This window comes from Hevea brasiliensis, chromosome 9 (genome assembly GCF_030052815.1).
Source record: "Hevea brasiliensis isolate MT/VB/25A 57/8 chromosome 9, ASM3005281v1, whole genome shotgun sequence".
Taxonomy (NCBI): Eukaryota; Viridiplantae; Streptophyta; class Magnoliopsida; order Malpighiales; family Euphorbiaceae; genus Hevea; species Hevea brasiliensis.
In genome coordinates this window covers 35209713-35235508 of record NC_079501.1, presented here as the reverse complement: position 1 = coordinate 35235508, position 25796 = coordinate 35209713, and the positions used below count along the sequence as shown (strand labels likewise).

At 33.3% G+C, this 25796-nt stretch overlaps 1 protein-coding gene across 2 annotated transcripts; it reads left to right on the top strand.

Moving 5' to 3' along the window:
* Positions 1-4009: 4009 nt before the first annotated feature.
* Positions 4010-15189, top strand: LOC110660544 (mitochondrial inner membrane protein OXA1). Of its 2 annotated transcripts, XM_058153728.1 has the most exons (11): positions 4019-4250; positions 4800-4883; positions 5849-6340; positions 6933-7023; positions 12442-12489; positions 12603-12661; positions 13505-13580; positions 13706-13837; positions 13912-14019; positions 14424-14478; positions 14672-15189. In XM_058153728.1, exons 3-11 carry the CDS (start codon positions 5871-5873, stop codon positions 14935-14937), a joined length of 1305 nt encoding a protein of 434 aa, XP_058009711.1. In that variant the 5' UTR covers positions 4019-4250; positions 4800-4883; positions 5849-5870; the 3' UTR covers positions 14938-15189. The 2 variants fall into 2 exon arrangements, with proteins under 2 accessions (XP_058009710.1, XP_058009711.1); XM_058153727.1 differs by lacking the exon at positions 4800-4883 and having other exon boundaries at positions 4010-4250.
* The last annotated feature ends 10607 nt before the right edge of the window (positions 15190-25796 follow it).

The following is a 25796-nucleotide window of genomic DNA, read 5'->3' as shown; positions in this document are numbered from 1 at the left end:
CTTTGAATGATTTTACTCAGTTTAAGAGTTTCAATAGCCTGTTTGGTTTGACAAGAATATAAATTACTTTTGAGTAATTTCATAACACTACAAAAAAAAAAATGAATTAGTAACTGACTTAATCAATTGCTAATCTATTAAAATTGCTTTAGCAACTAATTCAGTTGATTTCAATGAGACTGATTGCTAATTCACTTTGCAACTAACTTATAAATCGATTGTTAATAACAACTAAATTAACAATCAATAATTCTATTGTAAATAGCAACCGATAATGAAATCGGTTGCTAAATTAATTAATTTTAAAAAATATAATTTTTTTAGTAACTGAAAACCATTTTTAATAGTAATCAAAGCCATAATCAGTTGTAAATTCTCAGTGTCCTTAATTTTGCCTTTTGCATCCAATTGTCCATTGATAATTTAAAAAAATAATAATAAATTTTAAAATAAAAAATTCACATGAATAAATTATACTAAAAATTAATAAAATAATAAATTATTGATGAAAAATTAGTACTAAAAAATTAATATAAAATATTATAAAAACCAAATTACTAATAATAATTAATAACCAAAATACTAACAAAAATTAATATAAAAATATTTGCTAAAAAAATTACCATATATATTATAACAAAAAAAAAACTAAAAAAATAATTATTGCTAAAAATTACTACTACAAATAAATTACTAATGAAAAATACATTACAAAAATTTTTATTTTATGACTACCTAAAAAACAAATTAAATAAAAAATATGAGAAAAAAAAGATGATGAAAAAGAAAAAAGAAAAGATGATGAAGAAGAAGAAAAAGATGAGAGAAAAAAGATGATAAATAATAAAATAGATGAGGAAAAAAAAGATGATGAAAAAGAAAAAAAAATAGAAAGAAAAAGATGATAAAGAAAGAATAAATGAGAAAAAATTATGAAGAAAATAAATGAAAAACCAAAATGATTAATGCAAAACAAAATAAATGAAAAATAAAAGTTGAGTAAGAAAATAAGTAAAAAAGAGAAGAAAGAGAGAAATGAGAGAAAAAGAAAAAGAAAGAGAGAGGAAATAAAATGAGTAGTGATTTATATAAGTAAATTAATAATTAATTTTAGCAATAAATTCAGTCAGTTGCTAATTTTTTTGAAACTAGCGGAATTTTCCCTCCATCAATTAGCAACTGATCGGTATGATTTTTTTGAACAAAATTGGCAATATTGTTTTCCCTTAAATTTAACAGCCGATTTTAATTGGTTACAAAAATCGATTACTAATAGCAATTGATTTGTAAATCAGCTACAAAATAAAAACAAAATCAAGTTTTTAAAAAAATTGGTGGCATTTTTCCCTTTTAAATTGAGCAACCGATTCGTAATGAGTTGCAAAAATGACTGATTACGAATCGATTGCTAAATTATGGAGCTAGTTAAAAAGATCTCTATAATTTAATAATCGATTCATAATTTGCTGCTAAAATTAGCAACTGATATTAGTAATTGATGTTTAAATCGATTGATAATCATATATTCAAAGTTCTTATAATGTCTATTTGCATCCGATTTAATAATCAATTATATTTCAGTTGCTAACAACAAACAATTCGTGCATTAGTTGCTAAAATTTTGCTTTGTATTATTTTATTAAAAAAATTAGAATCATAGATTGCTTGTAAAATGATTGCTAATGGCAAACAATTTCAGTCGGTGATAAAAATCGATTGTAAATTAGTTTATCTTTTTGTAGTGTAAGGTTTAAAAGGGCATTTTACTAAAAATTTCTAAGGACTTTAAAGTAATTCACTTATAATTTAATAATAATAATTTAAATTTTATTTTTTAATTATTGAATTTGAAATTTTTTAATTTACTATGACCCACAACTAAGAAAAATATAATTTTTAATGTTTTGTGTCATCATTTTTATCAACATTAATCATTTTGTCACCTAAGTGCTGACATCACAAGCAACATGCTTTGAATTGCAACGGAAATTTCATTAGATCCCAAGTACCAAAGCACAAAATCATATGATACTTAAGCATGAAATTATATAATTCCTTTATTTAATTGTTTTTACTCTCTCTCTTTGAGTTATTTTTTGCTATTATATATATATATATATATATATATATATATATTAAATACATTGGAGTCGGTACTCAACTTTTTCTTATTGAATTTCCATAAAAATACACATAAATTAATTGGATTCGAGTAAGCTCAAGTAATATGCAAATAGTAGTAATCAAGATTAAGACAAGTATGAATAGTAAAATAAAAATTTTAATTAGGATTTGAATGGGTTTGAATATGTATGATTCAAATTCAGATTCAATAGCTTTAGAAATGGCAAAATCTCCCAACTATGTGGGGATTTGCCCCGTCCTGTCCCAATTAGGGTGGATTATTCAACGTTTGACTGGGTTTTAGATCGGGTCTTGAGGTACCTCAAAAAATATATTACTGGAGACGGTGTGGGGTTGGTATTTAAACACTCCGCTTCAAAATCTGCCCCAAATATATATATATATATATATATATATATATATATATATATATATAATAAAAATTAAAACAAAATGGGCTTGACGGGTGGGTCAGAAGGGAAATGGGGATTCTTTTTTTTTCAACGGGACAGAGATGGGTAACAATTTTATTGCCCCGACGAAGTATAAGGCGGAGTCAAAGACACATTTATTAGTAACAGGGCAAGGGTGAGGATAACATATACCATCCTCGATCTGCCCCATTACCATTCATAGGTAGCTTCAATTTCACACGACTGCTATCTATTGACCAGCATTCGATTTCTCCAACATTTGACACTTCCCAATAACTACTTAAATAACAAATTTTAACCCCGAGGGATTCTCTTTTATGTGCTCAAATATGTACACCTACTACGCACTAACTTCTTTTACAGGGCTTGATGAGAAGAGTTAGCTAGCATGGAGTTCTTCAATGAAATAAACTATAGCCTATAGAGAGAGAACTAGCAAAATTTGCTCACCAATCTACACGTAAATATGGTTTACATAAGCCTCTTATCCCCACAAAAGCATCTGTTGAATAGAAATCATGAGTGAACTACTAGTTGGACAATCACTGTCCCTCGATCAAAGCTACCATGCGCAAACTATCACATCCAAGAAGAATTCTTCACAACCCACTATGCCAGGCTAATTAAAGGCCCTCATTAACTATCTACAATTTAGCTCCGGTGACCGAGCACTTCTTTATATTAGTAGTAAAACTACCACACCGGCACAGGAGAAGAGTATGAGTAAAAAATCTAAATTGAAAATTCCCACTTGATTTTGGAGGTGTAATAAAAAATTATTAGATTGACAAGTATTTAGCTTTCAAATGATAACTACTAATCAAATTTTAATTGATAAATTATAAAGTTTAAACTAATAACTTTTAGGAGAAAGCACATTTAAGTGCTTTGTATTATCACCTTTTTAACACTCAGATACTATAATTTTATTTGTTATGTATTTTTTCGTATCGTTAATATAGATAACATTAAATTAAAAATTTTAAATTATAATTATTAAAAATATATATTAATTACTAATAAATATTAATTCAGTAGTACTAGTCATGAATTAATTATTTTAAAATCTTTAAAATTTCATTAATTACAAATACATCTTTATATTTTGATAAATTAATCCTTGAAAGTTATAATTATTTATAGATAATTCATTATAATATCAAATATAAACTTTATTAAGTAAATAATTATATTTAATTAAAAGTAAAATGTTTTAGAATTTAACCTTTCAAACAGTTATGATAAATTAAATATGTTATTTATATTAATATTTATAATATTTTATAATTTAAGTTTCTAATTATTAATTTCGGTTTTTTTTATCAATTATATATATCTTATAAAAACTTAACTTTAGTTTCTTAAAAAACTCAACTTTAGTTAAAGATTTTTATTAATTATATAAATATTTTGTAAAACTACATCGTTTAACCTAAAACCTAAAATCACGTTCTCATTCCTCATCTGCAGCTGCACGCCCGCTTCCTTAGACAATATATCTCTGTCTCTCATCGACCATCGCCATATTCACTCGGTGTCTCAGTCTCTCGGCCTCGTGCCTTTGACGGAATCTTTCCCATCGCACCTTCTCCAAGCCAGTAACTCTAATCTTCTTCCGGTCGCCTTGCCCCTGAATCTCGATTCACTCGCAGCTGCTGCTCAGCTGCTCCGTCCTCTCTAGCAGAATTGCAGGTTTGATTCTCCGAAAACCCAGTTAGCATTTTTTTTGTCTTGGAAAAATTATATTTTGAGCTTTTGAGCTCAGGTTTGGCTCTGCATGGTTGTGGGTTCTCTTCTAAATTTTTGGAGTTTTGATGGCTGTTTACTGAGAAAATTGTGTAATTTCGGCATGTGGTTTAATTTTGAAATCTGTGTCCTCATATGTTTTTTCTGCTCATATTTCTCTCAGAATTCACTTTGCTTGAACACACTCAATTCAATCTGTGTCTTCACTTTGCTCATGTTTTTTTTCTCTCGGAATTCACTTGTTCTTAGATGTGGTGGGGCATTATGGTTTGAATTAATATTCATCATTAACTAATTAGCTTCTGGGCATTCAAAATAAGGGAACTTTTTCTTTTTTCATAAACTCTTATCAAATTTGAGATTTTCTTAAACACATTCAAAGGCCTCAGCTATCTTTTCATGGAGGCTCTTTAATGCAACTTAATTATATCAATTCTTTAGGATCTAATATTTTAAAATATTTTTGACATTTTGGACATATTTTTTTTGTTGCAGGTGTCCTAATTATTTACTCTTACGCTAGCGTTCATTTACTCTTGTACAGCTTACAATGCCATGATTAAAATTTGAACTTGCAAAGTTAGTGAAATTTTTAGTTTTTTATATTGTAATTTGCGGGTGGATGTAATTTTTTTATGTGTTATTTGCATCAATTTAACATGCATCCATTTGTGAAAACTTTGTTGGACTTAGTATGATTCTTTTAATTGTTGTTAAAATGTTGAATTTTTCTCTGCTATTGCTTTGATTTTTTTTTTCTTCCAATTTTTAGGATTCGTGTACCCCACCAATTTACTCCTTTTTATTGAATTTCCATTTTCCAGCAAAAATTACAAAAAAAATAGGGTTTGGGCGGGTTTGGAAGTATGCGTGTAGTGATAGGATTTATGATGTGTATGGATATCAAAAAATAATTTTTAATCGGTTTTGGGATAAATTTTGATAGTATATACCCTATTGGGGTTCGAGTACCTTCAAATTTAACCTGTTGCCATCCCTACCTCAAAAAAAAAAGGAAAGAAAAACCTCTGTGAGTGAGCTTATTAGCTTCTCTCTCTCTCTCTCTCTCTCTCTCTCTCTCTCTCTCTCTCTGTGACAAGAAGAAACAGTAAGTTTTGTTCATATTCGTAATCATATCCCTCTAAAACTTAGGTTTGGTTACTGAGGAGTTACTAGAATGCATGGTGATTCGAATTTTTTTTATCTTTGATCTTATATGTTTTGATCTGGGCCCTTTAAGTTGTTAAATTTATATTCTTTCAAGTTTCTTAATCTGCTTTTTCATTTTAAAACTAAAAGGACTTAATCTCTTCAAGTTGTGCAAATTAAGTATTTGGTTGATTTTGCAGTGAATATAATTTTCCCCATTTTTTGTCTATGATGGATGCTTATATTTGATCTTATTGAGTTCTACTTTCAAGTGATGGCATTCAATTATGATGCTCTCTAGTAAAAATCACATTACTTCCAATGGATGTGTGGTGTGATGGAAGTTTGAATCTCTATTGCTAATATTATTGTAAACTTTTTTTTTCTTTGGTTAGAGGAACTCTGTTTTTCATATCAATGGCCCAAATACGCAGCCTCTACGCTAGAGCAAGCCTTGTTAGACGAAGATACCACCCATCATTTAGCTATATTCTTCATGATGATGATCACAAACATAACTGCATTGATGAAGGTCCATCTCAGCAAGGGATGAGTAATTTTTTACAACAGAGGGCATTTGGAAGTGGCTTTAGTAATTCATCTGCATTTGGTTTCTTTCAAGATAGAAGATGCATGGATTTTTCTCTTTCACCAAGCATTGGGGCCTCTTTTTGCCGGTATATGTCAACGACAGTTGGTGAAGGGTCAGACAAGATTGAGCTGATGAGTGATGTTACTGATGTTCTCACGGACACTGCTGTCCAAGCTGTTGCCATGCAGGCCCCCGCTGTGAATGAAGTTGCTGTTGCTGCTGCTGATTCTTTCTTCCCTATTCAAGTCCTTCAGCATTTTATTGATGCAGTGCATTCTTTTACTGGTTTAAACTGGTAAGAATCTGTTTCTCTTACTTGCTCGTACAAAGTTCATTACTTGGAGAAATGCTTGTTTGAGAAATATGCATTAAAAAGAGTATAGAATCAAATCATAGCCGAATAACTGTAATCAACTGATAAAATGAGCAACTACAAATCTGTAGACTTAAGTTCATTAGAATCTTTGGGCATAGGTGCCTTCAATAATTAAAAGAAGATATTTAAAATGTAGAAACTGGCAGTTTGTCATTCATTTTCCACAAGAATTATTCAATTTAGTTGGGCACAGTTGGCCTCAAATGGGAGGCTCTGCCACAATGAATAGGCAGCTATGCTATTTTCTTTGAAGATTACCTCATCTATAATAGAGACTTTATTCATATATGGTGCAAAATGGTTTAATTTTTAAAAATAAAAAATATTAAAAAAAATCCTATCTTCTTGTGCATCTGTTTGGATGCAGTGCTTATAAAGGTGCTTCTCAGTGTGCTTTTAAGATATAATATATAATTCAGTGGCTTCTTGGTGCACGCTACTTATAACACTTTAATAATATGTGATACAATATGAGGTAACTTTAGTTTCTTGTTTCTGTTACTGATTTCAGGTGGGCTTCCTTAATTTTAACTACTCTTTTGATTAGAGGGGCAACACTTCCACTTGTGATAAATCAGCTGAAAGCCACTTCAAAACTCACTGTATGTTGTTTTACTTGCTGCTGCTTCTTCCTTGCCACCCCCCACCCCATCCACAAGGAAAAAAGAAAAAAAAAAAAAAGAAAAAAAGAAAAGGATTTACATTGTTGAGTGCTATTTGAAAATCTAATGCTCGTATTGCCTTGTGCTTGTATAATGCACACAGGGAAAGAAGTTTGTTCATCATTTGAAATTTTGCTCTCATACGACCCATACTTCCAGCGAATTAATCTGAGTCCTCAGTATGCATGCTGCTTCTCTATTTTGATTGTTTGTTCGATTTCATTTTGTTTTCCCATTATGATTTTGGAAACATGTCAGATATTTCAACATTTCATGTGGTGTCATTGAAAGTAGATGTGTTCCAAAGCATTTTCTTAAAGTTTTGTTGGTTAATTAATTCTTTTATTTAATGAAGTTCTTGGCTATTTTATTAATCTGAAACCCTAAAAACAGTTTCTCAAATGAAGAACTAGAGAATTAGGAAATTTAGGAAGAAGAATTGGGGAGAAAAGAGCAGAAAGAAATTAAAAAAAGATAAAGAGTGGAGAAGAAGAAAGAGGTCTTTTATTAATTTCTGATCTGCCATTACAGTTATTTCTTCGTCCTTTTATAGCTATTCTAACAGATTTTCCCTCCACAGTTGTAACTGATCCTAACAAACTTATCTAGAATAACTACTACACATTTCCCTCCAAAAATTCCTTCTAAGTCAGCTCCAGCTCACTCTATTTCCCTTTAGATTCCTTCTGAGTTAACTCCAGCTCCTGTAGTCAATTTCCGACTCCTTCTACTTCATTATTTCTTTTCTTTTTATACATAGTCTTTCTATATGTAGCAATACCCCCTCATGAGAAACTTATTGTCCCCGAGTCTGCCACTTAATAGGATCTTGTAGGATAGATTGATCATTTCTAATGATTGTCGTGATCTTCCAAACTTTTCTAGAGGCTATCAGTAGAATATCATCTTGGGTTATAGGTAGATCCAAAATTGGTGTAACATTATCCCCAATTTTCTTCTTGAGCAAAGAGTCATGAAACAGTGGATGGATGGAGGAAGATGGAGGCAATTGAAGTCTATAAACCATTGCTCCAACCTTGGCTGCAACTTGAAAGGGCCCATAGAACTTTGCTGACAATTTAAGACTTCTTTGAAGAGCAATGGAATTTTGTCTATAGGGCTGTAACTTCAAATAGACCTAGTCTCCTACTTCAAAAAATATTTTACTTTCTTTTCTTATCTTCCTGTCCATAGTTATTAAAGGCGCGCCTCAGGCTCAAGGCTCACCAGGCTCGAACCCTAGTGCCTTATGCGCCTAGGTGTGCGCTTTTGTTTCAGGCACAAGATTCTAGAAAGACATGCTTTCTTTATTTCTATCTTTAGCGAGCACTTTCATTGGCAAAAAGGACAACCACTTAAACTCAAATCAGCAAACCCAATTCAAGATATATGCCAAAGGAAAAAAAAGAAAAACATCACATTTATTTGATTTTTATAAACTTTTTAAATTTTTTACTTTTGCGCCTCAACTCGCTCAGGTGCGCGCCTGAGTCTTGCGCCTTGTGCCTAGGCTCTAGGACTCCTTGGCGCCTTAGTGCGCCTTGAGCCTTTAATAGCTATGTTCCTGTCGGCTGTTGCCTCATTCTATTTTGAGCTGGCAACAAATTTTTATTAAGGAGATTATTTATGTTCTGCCTCTGAGGAATCATATCTCCTACTGAGCCTACTATGATGTCAGTCTGTAAGACAGCTGGCAACTGAGGTGGTGGATAACTATAGAGTGCCTCAAAAGGAGTCATTTTTATAGCACTATGATAGTTACTGTTGTACAACCAATTAGCTAAGGACAGCCACTTAGACCGTGCTGCAGGTTGATGGTGAGTCATACACCTCAAATACCTTTCTAAGCATTGATTCAAACATCTGTTTCACCATCACATTGTGGATGTTAACAAAACTAAAAGAGAGTGTGCTGCCCAGAATTTTGAAGAATTCCTTCCAAAAGAGGCTGGTGCCTGTTTGAGACTATGGACGGAGCTGCTCCATGAAGAACATGAAAATTTTTGCAACAGTAGCGGCTGAAAATTGATGACCTAAAGGCAGGAAATGTCCATAGTTGTAAATCTGCAAATAACTACCAAAAAGGTGTCCTCCCTCCAGGTTTTGTTAGTTGCTCAATGAAGTCCATTGGGATGTGCTACCAAGCTTGATCTGGCATGGGTAATGGCTACAGTAAACTTGGAGAAGCGCAGGTTTTTGTTTTGCATCTAGCAAAAACATCACACTTTCTCACCCACTCTACCACTGTAGATAGCAATTCAGGCAAATAGAAATGCTTCTTGATCCTCAAATAAGTAGCATGGTTTCCTGAATGGCCCCCTAACATTGAACCATGATAGGCATCTAACAATTTCCTCGTCAAATCAGTAGAATTGCCCATACAACTTACCTTTATAGTATAATAACCCTTACTTATATTCATACCCCGGATGTGCTGCCCCATCCAAGGATAAATGACTCACCATCTCTGTTTCTTTGGAATCTTGATTATAAACGCTGATTGGTGTTGCCATCCAAGTAGATTGGATTGCAGAAATAGAGGCACGAGTGATGTTCATCCCTAAGTGACCTCTTAGACAAAGCATCAGCCATTTTGTTTTCAACCCCTCTCTTATACAAGTTCTTATAATCTAAACCCAACAATTTGGAGATCTTTTTATGCTGTAAATTTGTGTGTAACCTCTGCTTCAACAAAAATTTGATGCTTTTATTGTCAATTTTAATAAAGAAGGGACCTTGCTCCAATTAATACCTCCATTTGGACACTGCAAAAGTTATGGCCAATAATTCCTTTTTATAGACTGAAAGTCCTTGGCTTCTTGGACCAAATGCTTTAGAAATATAGGCAATAGGATGTCCTTGCTGTAAGATTGCCCCATACCAAGACTAATAGCATCAGTTTCAATGTTAAAGGGCTTAGTGAAATTACGTAATACTGAGATTGGAGCTTGAGCCATTTCTGTTCTCATATTTTCAAAGGTCTGCTGAGCTATTTTTGTCCACTGGAAGGCTTCTTTTTTCAATAAATTTGTGAGAGGCTTACTCATAATGCCATAATTCCTCACAAATTTTTTGAAATAGCCACATAAACCAAAGAAACTCCTCAAGTCTTTTACCGATTGAGGTGTGGGCCAAGAGACCATGGCTTTCATTTAGCTAGGATCTGTAGCAACCCCTTCTCTAGAAAGATGACCCAAGTATTCAATTTCTGTTTTCCCAAAAGAGCACTTAGATAATTTGGCATATAGTTGTTGTTGCTCAAGGATCTCAAACACTACCTCAAGGTGTTGTACATAGAAAGGTTACTAAAAACAAGGATATCATCAAAGAAAACCAAAACAAATTTTCTGAGATAAGGATGAAATATGTGATTCATTAAGGCTTGGAAGGTAGCTGGGGCATTAGTAAGCCCAAAAGGCAGGACAATGAACTCAAAATGACCATGATGAATCCTTAAGGCTGTCTTTTGCCTGAGCATATCTTGGGGTTGCATCCTAACTTATGGTAGCCACTTCTAAGGTCAAATTTGGAGAAAAGTTTGGCTCCTTGAAGTTCATCTAGTAGGTCATCAATTATGGGAATGGGAAATTTTTCCGTAATAGTCATGTCATCAAGTTTTCCATTGTCAATGCAAAACCTCCAACTTCCATATTTTTCAATAAGGGAGGAGTAGGGACTGGTGCTAGATTGAATGGTTATGGCTTCTGAAGGTTGGTGGTTTAGGTGAGTAAGGGAAGTTTTGATGCAATGTAGGCCAGGTGTTGAGTGGTGGTGCAGGCTTGTAAGTACTGGTGAAAGCAGTAAATCTCCTATTGCTACCAATGAGTTGCTCTTGAAACCTAGCTATCTCAAAGACATGAGAAATAGTTTTTGGCCTCAACAGCCTTACCATAGGCCTTGTTTCATCTCTCAACCTTCTCACAGAGCCTGAAAGGAAGTAATTTTCTACCAAATCTGGCATAATCCTTTCCATTCTAATCCTCAAATCTTCAAACTTATCTTGATACTCATCAGCAGTCCCTTCTTGCCTAATTTCATGAATTCCTTAACTAAATCCTATATTCCTTGATCCACAAACCTTCCACATATTCCCTTCTCAAAATCTTCCCAAGAATGGAGCCCTCTTCCTCTATTCCAGCTCTGAAGCCATGCATTAGCCCTATCCAACAGAAACAAACTAGCAATTCCTAGCCTTTGCTCTATTAGAACCTTATAAACTCCAAAACATTTCTCACATATTCTTAATCAAGCCCTAGTTCTCTCCCTTGAAATGTATTGGGCAAGATTCTCTGTACTCCCTCCATTTCCATTGAAGAACCAGAGCTTCCTTGCTGACAAGAATTCCTTTAGGGTCAGCAAAATTCCCCTGCCTTCCGTGGCTAGAGCAGTCTCACCTTCCTCCACATGGACTCCTTTACCTTTGTCCCCTACAATTCCAGTTATTATGGATCGCAATTCTCCACGAATAACATTCTGGAGTCAATTGCATTCTACTTCTTGTCAGCTCCAAATTCTTCCATTGCTGTTTGTCTGCCCCTGGAAGCTTCTAAGTTGTTCTTCCAATTCTGCAATCCTAATAGCTTCCTGACTCACAACCAATGATCTAGCCATTGTTGCGACTCCAGCAATCAAGATTGGACAAAGCCCACTAGAAACATGGCTCCAATAGCAAATTATTAATCTGAATCGGATGAAGATTAGATAACTAGGAAATTTAGGAAAAAGAATTGGGAAGAGAAAGAGAAGAATGAAATTAGAAAAAGATAGAGAGAATTGGAGAAGAAGAAGAAAGAATTCTTTTATTAATTTCTGATATGCCATTACAGTTATTTCTTCCTCCTTTTATAGCAATTGTAACAGATTTTCCCTCCAGCAGTTGTAACTGCTCCTTACAAGCTGATCTAGAATAACTACTACTCATTTCCCTTGAAAAGTCCTTCTCAGTCAGCCCCAGCTCACTCTATTTCCCTCCAGATTCCAAGTCAACTCCAGCTCTTCTTTAGTCAATCTCCAGCTCCTTCCACTTCATTAGTTGTTCTCTTTTTATACCTAGTCCTCCTATATGTAACATATTTCTTACTGAAAACTCCATTTTCATAATTTTGACCTTTTATGCTATGTTGAAACTTAAAACTTTTAGATGTGTACTCTACTTTTGTTGGCATGCCACTTGCTTAACAAAGTGGAATTCTAGCATTATTCCTAGGCTCATCTTTTTCTTCCTTTTCTACCTGTCTTTCATGGTGCGAATTGGATTTAGGTTTTTGCAGCTTTTGTACTCACACACCCTATTATGCCTCTTGGTCTCTTGATATCAGCACCTAATTATCATTTTTATAACTTGTGTATGTTCTGCAGCTCTTGAGGCCACATTTGGAGGAGATTAAGCAACAGGTGCAAGATAAGGTATGGTGATTGCTTCATATAAAATGCGGCCTGAATAAATTATTATTATTATTTTTTTTTACAATGTTTCTTCAATCAGGTTAACTCTCTCTCTCTCTCTCTCTCTCTCTCAGGGTATGGACCCCACAGCCGTTGCTGAGGGCCAAAAACAAATGCAGATGCTTTTCAAGGAGTAAGCAACTTTTCTATCCGTTTGTAAGGGAAATCAATTGCAACTAAGTTGTTTGGTCTTTTCATAACTTAATTAGTCATGCCCATATTGGATGCCTGCCAGAAGCTTCAGATGCCATATAAAGTTGAATAATACACATTTATTAAATATTAATATTTGGTGTTCTACTGAACAACATGTGCTTTTTCGATTATTAAAATCTTTTTTTAGAATTTGTTGGTATATTCTAGTTAATGTCATTATGTAGGAAATTTTATAACCAGAAGGCTACACAATGAAATAAAAATTGATTAAATGAGCCTGAGAATGGCACTAATAAAACTTTGCAAACAAATTTACTATCATACCTTCTGATTTAGTGCAGAACTTAAAAATAATCATCAATTTCCTAATCTGCTGAATCCAAGGAAACCTCATTATGGTTGAATCCTTAACTAAACATTTATCTATTTTACCTAATTGGTTTAAATGTAAGATATTGTAAAGCCAATGTCTTTACTTTATCCAGCTTTAGATAAACTATGATTTGTAGAAATGCCCAATATGTACATTTGCAATATACTCATATTTGATTAATGATGTTGGCATGAACTTGGAAAATCTACTTGAGCAATTTTGTGGGATGAAAGTGGGTCCCATGAGACTTTCAAGTTTTTTCTCTACAGGATCATTTGACCTTTTGAAACACTCTCCACCCCCCCCCCCCGCCCCCCAAAAAAAAAAAAAAAAAAAAAAAACCCTAGGGTCATTGAATTTAGATTTTGGAATACGTATTAACTTCAGAGGATTTTGATTCCTGGAAATTTTTTTTTTTTAAATCTCATTTTGATTTGCAATTTACAGATATGGTGTGAGTCCTTTTACTCCACTGAAGGGGCTTTTCATTCAAGGTCCCATCTTTATCTCCTTTTTTCTGGCGGTAAGATGCACTTCTTAACAAGTATTTCTTATAGATTAATATATTGAAAATATCCTGCAAATGAAGAAAATATCAACAATAGATTGATCTTCACATTTAAATGCCTATATGATATGTTTCTCCAGATCTCAAACATGGCAGAAAAAGTGCCATCCTTTAAAAGTGGTGGAGCTTATTGGTTTGTTGATTTGTCAACACCAGATAGTCTATACATCTTTCCACTTTTGACAGCATTGTCTTTCTTGATAACAGTGGAGGTAGGCCCTTGGTTTATCGATTCAAGTAAAACTAAATGAGTGTTTTTAATCAACTAACTTGTATTGATCCTCAGTGCAATATGCAAGAAGGTATGGAAGGAAATCCTGCTGCTGGCACCATGAAAAATGTATCTAGGGTCCTTGCTGTTGTTTCAGTTCCATTGACCATGGGTTTCCCCAAGGTAATTTTGTGACCTATTTTTAGCTCAAGCTTTGCATCTTGTACGACATGTATTATGAGTCGCAATGTTCACCCCCTTTAATTGGCCATTTGATGGTATTATGAGACATATTCTGCACACTTCCATATAAGTCTGTGTCCTCTTCTTACTGAATATGTTGGTAGTTTTTGCTATAGTGCTTAGAATAATCAGTATGAAAGAGGATTCAAGGTAACATACTCCTTCACTTGCAGACCTCATCATGAGATGGAGAGTTTAGGTTATCCTTTTGCTTTGTTTTCTCCCCGCCTAAAAACCCTTTCCTTTCTACTTTCAGCTGTTTTATGCAGATATTGGCATGTCCATTTTAGGGTAATAGAAAGAAGTACGAAGTAAATTTATATTCACTTATATTTTATTTGCAGGCTATATTTTGTTATTGGATAACATCCAACTTGTTCTCGCTTGGTTGGGGCCTAGGTGAGTATTTCCGAATTCTAATTTATGAGTAATCAAAGTTTGCAATTGCATTTCTAGAAAATCGGAGCTTTCATATCAAGCATTTGTTGGCTTTTTTCTGTCATGAACTATCAAAGTTTAATCCACATATATTGTCAAAATTGCCAAAATTATACGGGTCTGACACTTCTAATTCTTTTGTTATCACTTTTAGTGCTTAAGCTTCCTGGGGTAAAGAAGTCCTTAGGTGTTCCTAAAATACCTGCGACTCCTGCAAGTACTGCATCGCAGTCTTCCTTCAATCTTTCTTCAGTACTCAAACAAGCTATGGCAGCAAGACAGGAACCTGCCTCATCATCACCTGTTGAATCATCTTCCAAGATTTCAGATCAGAAAATATCATCATCTTCAGTTATTAGCCAGAGGCTTAGAAGTCTAGAAAAACAAGTAAAGGGAAGAAAGAAAAACAAGAAAAGGTAAGAGGAGTTTCCATTTTGGCAGTTAAACTTTTGTGAAACCAGAAATGAGGTTTAAGTGCTATCATAATGAATGTAGTATTAGTCATATTATTTTTTCCAAGGTAAGAAAGAAAAACAAGAGGTAGAAGAAAGTTTTCTTATAATGAATGTAGCATTAGTCATCTTATTTATTTTCCAAGAATAGCAGAGGGATGGTGGTTCATATTTGATTGCCCCATTACTTAAATAAAATTTATTATAATTTGACTGCCAATCGTAGTACTCTTGATTGAAGCTCAAAATATTTGTAATTGTTCATTTGAGATTGTGGTGCTGGTACACTATTATTCAGGTGTGCACCTCATATTTTATAAGTGCTCTTGAAAAAAGGCCGGCCTTCATTTCATGAAGGGAGCATTTCCCATTTGGCCATTTTATTAAACTCGAATAAAATCAGCTAGTTGAATTAGTAAATTGGTGAATGGTGAGTTTGTAATTTGAGTTTGTAATTGAAATAGATAATGAAACAATTTAGTCGGTTTAATTATTCAAGAAAAACTTTTTTTTCTAGTGTAAACTTTTTTTTCTAGTGTTGGTATAAATAATTGGATTTAAAATTTTATAAAATAAATATTTTGATTTTTTTAAAATTAAAATTAATTGAGCTAGTTTAATAATTATATTTTTTTATATTAATATATTTATTTTTTAATATATAATTAATATTTCATAACTATTAAAAAAAATTATACATTATATTACTTAATATTTTTATATAAAATTTAAAAATATTATTAACTTAATAAATATTAAAGTTTATTTTAAATAATTAAAATTTAATTAATTTTATTTATTTATATTAATAAAAATTATATTTAATTAAATTATATATATATTTAATTATTTTTTAATTACCTATTAATTAAATTATTGATTCACTGCTTGAATTTCTAACTCATTCACCTAATTCTGTTATCGGGGTTAACCTCTAGATCGAGTCTAATAACATCGTGTAGGATACTACACGCAAACAATTTGAATGGTGAGTACCTGAAATGCATCCGCAACAAATTCTACTAGGGTTTGGTTGTGGTTAATCCTGTGACATGCATTACCATGGTGGTTTTATCAGCTGATCGTCATAAAAATAGAGGAAGAAGAAGATGATGCCAAGTTGACAAGGCTCCAAGCCTTCAAGCAACTGCCTAATCAATGACGGTGTGGAGAAATATCCTCTCAGAGCAAGTGCAAAAGCTTTGATTAGGACTTAATTGTTGATGATAAAGACAAATTTAATATTGTACCATATTAGACAAGCACAATAACGAGCGAAGGAGAAGATTTCTCAAGGAGTTATATCCCTAGCGTTTTAAGATAGAGCAATTTAAATTAAACTCGTATGCTATCAAGTTAATAATTGAATCATCGAAGATCACATTATTGGACTTTATTAGCTTAGTTTACCTCCACCAAAATGGCCCAATTGGCCAAGTCGTATTGAAAAGTTAATCTCAGCTTTCTTTCTGTTCTGAGAAAGAAAAAATTCTTAGCCTTAGAGAAAATTAATAAAATCAATAACGTCAAGCTGCAGCTGGAAACTTGAGTGGTTCAAAGTCATTTCATTTAATATTGGACCACATTATAAGATTTAAAAAAAAAATGATGGAAAATAATTCTATTTGAAGTATGGGTTTAAGAGTCCATTTAATCCCATATTAAAGATTAAAGCTAACAATTTGATGCATTTGAAAATTCCTTTATATGTTTTCTGGAAAGTATTGACCTGAGCCATTCATGGTCATTACAACGTACACGAAGGAATGGCAGTCCTCATCTCCCGTTGACCTTCCAGAATGCTGAAAATTGACTTCCTGCATATAATTGTCACCATAATTAATTATGCTAAGGTTATGCCTTAAGATTAAGGCACGTTCGTTTCGTAAAAAAAATAATTTGTATATTAAAAATATTTTTTATAAAAAATATTTTTTAAAAAAATTAATATTTTTTATTATTTAATTATAATATTAAATTAATGACCTATATTTATATTGTGTATGTATAAATATTTTTATATTGTAATAAGATTAATAGTAACCATTTTTCAACATTTTTATTATAAAAATTTTAAAACAGTTAATACTAATTTCAAACTATTTTTCATACTAATATATAAGAAGATACTTTTCAATTAAAATTTTGTTTATTTCAACTTCAAATTAATTATTACTTAATTTTGTAATTGAGTAATTAAATAAAAAAAAACACATTTTTTATATTATCCAGTACAATAGTCTTCTCTTTGAATACTTATGGTGCACATAGAATGTGCAAGCATGAATTTGATCAATTTATCAAAAAGAGGCGATAGAAAAAAAAAAGATTTTTTTAGCTTCTAATAAATAATAATGTTTTAACGTTAAAACAAAAAGCTCGTACCTATAGTGATTTATGTTACGACCCAAATTATTGGTCGGATTGGCACTAGAATTTAGGTCGACATAAGATTCCAAAAACTCATAATAAGCCTAACTATTCTAAGCCCAAACCTAAGTTATAAATTAGACTATCCAACAATGAGTTTTTAGCTCACCTGACTTATAATCACAATATATATATATATATATATATATATATATATATATATATATATATATATATATATATATATATCAATTTGGAGAGTTCAGCTCGCCCTCACATTATCAACATAGCAATTTAATCAAATGAGCTCCCTCATCCAAGATAAATATCCATCCCAGATACCCACACATGCACAATTAATAGGTTTACAATTTCAAAATAAATAAACTATTATAGTCCCAAGTTAAATAAAATATTTCTAGCACACGTGGAGTCTTAAATTTTTAATTAACACTATAAAATATTGATATTGCGGCTAAGAGACCTGCGAAGAAAGAAACAAATTAATCGCAAGAAGGAGATCCTCCTGTAACCTGAAAAAATAGGGTGAACAAGAGTGAACGTTTGACTTATAGAGTAAGATATTGATTTTAAATATAATTTCTATAACTATCTAGGGCTAATGCATCTCTAAGGATGAAATGCAGCGTGTATCAACACATTCAATCAAGTTTAGACAATATTCGCATAAAGAATAATTTGAAGCACTCACACACCCATGTATCACATCAATCAAATATATATATATATATATATATATATATATGGAAGCTGATCCCCTACACAACTCTCTTAATTCTAACCTTTGCCAGGAGATCAACTCGATCTGGACTTTCTCTTAATAATTCAAATGCGGGGGTTAGCGAGATCAACCCAAAGCTGTACTCACCCTGACTTACCACAAAAAGGACCGAGCCCCAAGCAAGACTAGCTTAAATCGATCTACCCTTCCTACCAATATCCAGTACCACACCTCACGCACGCCGACACACACACACAGCTCCAAATTACTCTAAGGTGATACCCACATCAATTTCATCAAGTAATAATGCAACACAAAGCGTGCCTATAATAGCTATATACATATAATTATAAGTAAATATATGAGCATGCCTTGCATGTATAATAATATTAAAATTATAAATAAAATTAATATTTACTCACAGTATATCGAAGACTACTGGGGCGGTTGAGTGGAGAAAGATGGTTGTTCCTACTCATCTAAACAAATATATTAATGAATTTGTCAGCTCTAATACAAATTAAGAACTTAAAGAGTCAAAAGACATCTTAATTTATGCCAAAAATCTGGCAGAGTTTTTCCTATATCTAGGACCCACCCAACCTATAAAGTGGTTCAAATCATACTTCTAAAATCACAAGTCCCATCTCCACATCTCATCAACATCATATGGCCCCTTTTGGGCCCTCCAAAACAGGCAAAACTCTCAAGATTAGAAAATTCAGTTATAGCCTCTAAAACTGGCATTTTGCAAAAATTATTCAAGCTAGCTCTAAAAATTCTAAAATTTTGCCCTATGGTCCTTAACAATGCTATAAAGCTATTGCAAAAGGAATTATAATTTTCTAACTATCCATGAATATTTTATGAATTTTTATTATAGACCTGACACTAGGTAAATAAAAAAAATTTTGAGTTCAGGTTTACCTACGTTGATTCTGATGCTTGGAACGTGTCTGGAGCATTTGAAAATAGTGGCAAAGACTATAATTTCGACCCATTTCTGAAGCAGCTCTGGCAACTCGTTTGTCCAGCCCAAAAATACTGATCTGATTGCCAGTGAAATTTCTGTGAAACGAACGTACCTACATGAAGCCCACAACACTAGGAGTTAGAATATAATTTTTATGAAATTAAATAAGCTCATTTAAGGCTCGAAAAAATACTGCAAAGTCTGTAAGACCTACTAGATTTTTTATGTCAAAAAATTTTGAAATTTATATCATCGTGAAGCTTTCACCGAGTAGAGTACGTTGGTACTCTCAAAATCTCCGTGGGGTTCCCAGTTTGAGAGAAATTTATTCTAAAAGTCAAAATGGGCTAAAACTTCCCGAGCTCGATCCGAGCAACCCGCTCGATAAAAATTCGTGTTCATAGTGTCTTTGGAAAACTCTCGAAGTGTAGAAGGTGATTGGGACTAGACCCAGTCCAATTGGTGGTCTGATCAGTCGAATTTTGGCCCGGAAGATGAAGCATCACGCTACACGTGAAGGGAGGTTTGGGCTCATTTTTCCGGTGATCCAGGCAGAGGCCGGTGGTGAGGAGGCTTCTAGGTGAGGCACCGACAATTGGGGAAGAGATCGGAGGTGGTGGCTGGCGGTGGGGAGGGAAGAGGAGAGAGAAAATGAGAGGGAAGAGGGGCAGTTGAAATGCGCGAAGGAGGGGAAGAAAAAGAAGAAGTGGGCCAGATCGATTCAAGATGCCTGAAATTGAATTTTTTTTAAAAATTAGTATTTTTTATTATTTAATTATAATATTAAATTAATGACCTATATTTATATTGTGTATGTATAAATATTTTCATATTGTAATAAGATTAATAGTAACCATTTTTCAACATTTTTATTATAAAAATTTTAAAACAGTTAATACTAATTTCAAACTATTTTTCATACTAATATATAAGAAGATACTTTTCAATTAAAATTTTGTTTATTTCAACTTCAAATTAATTATTACTTAATTTTGTAATTGAGCAATTAAATAAAAAAAAACACATTTTTTATATTATCCAGTGCAATAGTCTTCTCTTTGAATACTTATGGTGCACATAGAATGTGTAAGCATGAATTTGATCAATTTATCAAAAAGCGGCAATATAAAAAAAAAAAAGAGATTTTTTTAGCTTCTAATAAATAATAATGTTTTAACATTAAAATAAAAAGCTCGTACCCATGGTGATTTATGTCACGACCTAAATTATGGGTCGGATTGACACTAGAATTTGGGTCGACATAAGACTCCAAAAACTGGTAGTAAGCATAACTATTCTAAGCCCAAACCTAAGGCTCATTACTGTAGTCTAATTTTAAGAAGACAAACAGATAGAGTTCGATCATAAATTAGACTATCCAACAGGGAATTTTTAGCTCACCTGACTTGTAATCACAAAATATATATATCAATTTGGAGAGTTCAGCTCACCCTCACATTATCAACATAGCAATTTAATCAAATGGGAGCTCAGCTCCCTCATCCAAGATAAATATCCATCACAGATATCCACACATGCACAATTAATAGGTTTACAATTTCAAAATAAATAAACTATTGCAGTCCCAAGCTAAATAAAATATTTCTAGCATATGCGAAGTCCTAAATTTTTAATTAATACTATGAACTACTGATATTGCTGCTAAAAGACCTGCGAAGAAAGAAACAATTAATCGCAAGAAAGAGATCCTCTTGCAACTTGAAAAAATAGGGTGAACAAGAGTGAGCGTTCGACTTATAGAGTAAGAAATTGATTTTAAATATAATTTCTATAACTATCTAGGGCTAATGTATCCCTAAGGATGAAATGCAGCGTGTATCAACACATTCAATCAAGTTCAAACAATATTCGCATAAAGAATAATTTGGAGCACTCACACACCCGTGTATCACATCAATAAAATATATATATATATATATATATATATATATATATATATATATATATATATATATATGGAAGCTGATCCCCTACACATCTCTCTTAATTCTAACCTCTGCTAGGAGATCAACTCGATCTGGACTTTCTCTTAATAATTCAAATGCGGGAGTTAGCGAGATCAACTCAAAGCCATAGTCACCCTGGCTTACCACAAAAAGAACCGAGTCTCAAGCGAGACTAGCTTAAACCGATCTGCCATTCCTACCAATATTAGTACCACACCTCACGCACGCCGACACACACACACAACTCTAAATTACTCTAAGGTGATACCCACATCAATTTTATTAAGTAATAATGCAACATAAAGCGTGCCTATAATAGATATATACATATAATTATAAGTGAACGTATAAGCATGCCTTGCATGTATAATAATATTGAAATTATAAATAAAATTAATATCTACTCACAGTATATCGGAGACTACTGGGGCGATTGAGTGGAGAAAAATGGTTGTCCCTACTCACCTATACAAATATATTAATGAATTTGTCAGCTCTAATACAAATTAAGAACTTAAAGAGTCAAAACACACCCTAATTTATGCCGAAAATCTAGCAGAGTTTCTCATATATCTAGAACCCATCCAACCTATAAGTGGTTCAAATCATACTTCTAAAATCATAAGTCTCATACCCACATCTCATCAACATCATATGGCCCCTTCTGGGCCCTCCAAACTAGGCAAAACTCTCAAGATCTGAAAATTCAGTTATAGCCCCTAAAACTGACATTTTGCAAAAATCATTCAAGCTAACTCTAAAAATTCTAAAATTTTGCCATGTGGTCCTTAACAATGCTATAAAGCTATTGCAAAAGGAATTATAATTTTCTAACTATCCACGAATATTTTATGAATTTTTATTATAGACCCAACACTAGGTAAATAAGAGAACTTATAGTTCAGGTTTACCTACGTTGATTCTGATGCTTGGAAAACGTCCAAAGCATCTAAAAATGGTGGCAAAGACTATAATTTCGACCCATTTCTGAAGCGGCTCTGGCAACTCATTTGTCCAGCCCAAAAATACTGATCCGATCGCCAGTGAAATTTTCGCGAAACGAATGTACCTACTTGAAGCCCACAACACTAGGAGTTAGAATATAATTTTTATGAAATTAAATAAGCTCATTTATGGCTCAAAAAAATACTGCAAAGTCCGTAAGACCTACTAGATTTTTTGTGTCAAAAAATTTTAAAATTTATATCACTGCGAAGCTCTCACCGAGTAGAGTACGTTGGTACTCTCGGAATCTCCGTGAGGTTCCCGGTTTGAGAGAAATTTAGTATAAAAGTCAAAATGGGCTAAAACTTCCCGAACTCGATTCGAGCAAACCGCTCTACAAAAATTCGTGTTCTTAGTGTCTTTGGAAATCTCTCGAAGTGCAGAAGGTGATTGGGACTAGACCAGGTCCAATTGGTGGTCGGATCAGTTGAATTTTGGCCCGGAAGATGAAGCATCGAGCTACACGTGAAAGGGAGGTTTGGGCGCATTTTTCCGGCGATCCAGGCAGAGGCCGGTGGCAAGGAGGCTTCCAGGTGAGGCACCGGCAATTGGGGAAGAGATGGGAGGTGGTGGCCAGGGGTGGGGAGGGGAGAGGAGAGAGAAAATGAGAGGGGAAGAGGGGCAGCCGAAATGCGCGAGGAAGGGGAAGAAAAAGAAGAAGTGGACCAGTTCGATTCAAAATACCTGAAATTGAATTTTTACTCTGCCATAGGACTCAAAATAAGGCCCAAAAATTCTGAAAATGACAAGAAACTCAAAAAAAATTGTGCAGTCTGAATATACTTTTAGATTTGTCACGTGATCTTTAAATTAATTTTTAAAAATAGATGAAATTTATTGTCTTAAGAAAATTAAACCAGATTTTAAAAATTTAGAAAATTTCAAATAAATTTTCATAATATTTAATACAATAAAATATTATAATTTTCATATAAAATAATTATTTAGAACTTTGGAGTGTTACATTCTTCCCTCCTTATAGAAAATTCGTCCTTGAATTTTACACAAGACAGAATAAAAGGATACTTGCTGCACATATCCCGCTCTGATAGTGCATTCTTCTACTGATTAGCTCCTCCATATAACCTTAACCATAAGGATTTGCTTTTGACCAAAGCTGTCTTATCTAGTAGCACATTAATGGCAACAGGTTGCTCCTCGAAGGTCAAGTCCTCATTCAACTCCACCGTATCTGGCTGTAGCATATGAGAAGGATCAGGAACAAACTTCCTAAGCATAGAGATGTGGAATACTGGATGGACATGAGAAAAGTTTGGTGGCAACTCCAACTGATAGGCAATTGCTCCCACTCTATCCGTGTTCTCAAAAGGTCTTATGTAACGGAGTACCAACTTGCCTTTCTTTCCAAATCTCATAACCCTTTTCATAGGAGAAACCTTTAAGAACACATAGTCGCCCATTACAAATTCTACATCTTTTCGCCTTGGATCTATATGGATGGTTAAAAACATTTTATATTTATCTACCCCTGTTGTAGTAAGCCAGCTACCGTCCTCCTTCTGAGACTAAACCATCACATCTGACTGCTCGTTTACCTTTTTCTGACATCTCTAGTACTCATTATAACTCCACTCCACTTGACTTGATATCTCATAACTTCAATCAACTTTGGCGCTTACCTCACTTTCATTACGCGCTAGCGTCTCTCTTAGTGACTTTAGTCCCCATTTCTCTGTTTCAATAATCTCTGCTCTCCAAAGACATGACTTATGTTCCTTATCCTATAGTATCTTATGAGATGCTTTCTTGTAGCACCTATCATATGCATCTTGTTTGAAATCTTTACTTGTCCTATGACCTTAATAGTCAATACCTATGCATCTTCTCATCCCCCATGATACTTCGAATTTCCAATCTACTTTGTGTCATTACTAAGGTTCTTAGACCAACTCCTGTCAATCTTATGTAACTAGTCATGTAGAGTTCCATTCAAGTGCTAAGTATACCCTACACCATCTATCACCATTGGAAAGTGAACTAAGTCTCTTCTCCTATATGACAAAAGTGTTTGTATTCCCTGACAACCCAGTTAACACAACCTTATTATTACCCACTCCTTCTCTAGAATGGAAGTATATTAACTTCTTTCTAAAGCTTCTTATTATATGATGTACTTTCTTACACATTGGCACTTAAATCGAGACTCCACTACTCCTTTAATCTATCATCTTACTATCACTTATTTTAAACATCCTTTAGTGTGTCCCTAGCATGCTTATTCCTCCTTATTCTCATCATTGTAACCAACTATACTGAGCTTTCCTCCTGTCCTTTGGATCTTATCCACTTCCTTTTCCTGTTTCTGCTATTGTTGATATCTTTTCCAACCTAATGTACTTATTCTTTAACCTTTGTCCTCTCTCACTCTTATACCTTTTTCCTTCAAGGATGTCCATCCCATCATCAACTTCAACATTCTTTTTATTTCTTAGTCCTATCTTGATTACTAGTTCCATTACTTCTAGACTTTTAACCTTACAATTGGCTTCTACCAGCACATCTTTCATATTATGTAACACTTGTAATTGACCATAAAAAATTCTTCTTATATCTCTTTTCCCAACTTGATCATCAGAACATTATTATTCCCTACTATACTTTGTAGGAAATCACTCATCATTGTTAGATAGGAGCCTTTAAAACTATAATTTCCACCTAAACTAAGATGGCTGTGGGAAATATGTGCTATGTTATAATTCCAGACAAGATATTTCACGTGTTTATTCTCTTTAATATAACCACATATACTGCCATAGTTCTCCAAACTTCAGCCTCAAATTTACCCATCAACAACAATTTCATCCACTAAAACTCATCTACAAATAGTACTTCCTCCAACTTATATTCAGGAGGGTTGCAAGCCCTAGTAACTAACTCGATTTAACTCCTGTCACTACTTTGATTGTCCATTTATACCTAACATTAGGTACACACTTGCTATCATTTCCTTTTAAGGAGGATGTGTACAGATTGGTGCCTATCAAATTCTTAAATACTGGGTCAGCTCAACACAATTTCCCTTACTTATGTAGTCTTCTAGAGCCAAAAGCACGAGCTAAACTTAAAGAGAAAGAGAAATCTCCTCCTACAATCATCAGCACACTATTGTCTATAGAATAATATTCGACCCATGTCTCTTGGTCTTGTTCTTGAAATTTCATCATTTCTTTCTATAAGATATCAGCTGCAACAATCCTTCTATTGTACCATCGATTTACTTGACATATCATCTTAAGATTTACTATCTTTACTTATACTCCATTTTTACCTTTTATGCCTACCCTCAATCTTTTGCATCCCTATATCTTATTGTATTCTAGAAGATACCTCTCACTGACAGAATCTTCTAGAATTGATTCCAATCATACTTACTGTCACAACTCTTATCCTTGTACTTCTCAGCGACTTGTGACTATCACCTATACATATCTCTTCCGGCTCTATCTCCTACTGTCGTTCTGTCACTTATTTTCATTCATATTTCCTTATAAAGTGACCCTATTAGTCATACTAAAAATGCTTACCTAACCCTTGATCGCAGACCACATAACTACTATCTCACCATCTCTACTCAAGACCTAAGCCTATGTGCCATTTTCCACCATCCTTTTTGTTCATCGTGCCTATTTAAACCATTAGGTTTATTTTTATTTAACTTACTACTTATTAATTCACTCTTTTGCCTAATAGGACAGTTCAAGACACCATTGCACATCTTATAACATTTGCTTGCTCTGGCTGCATTCCTT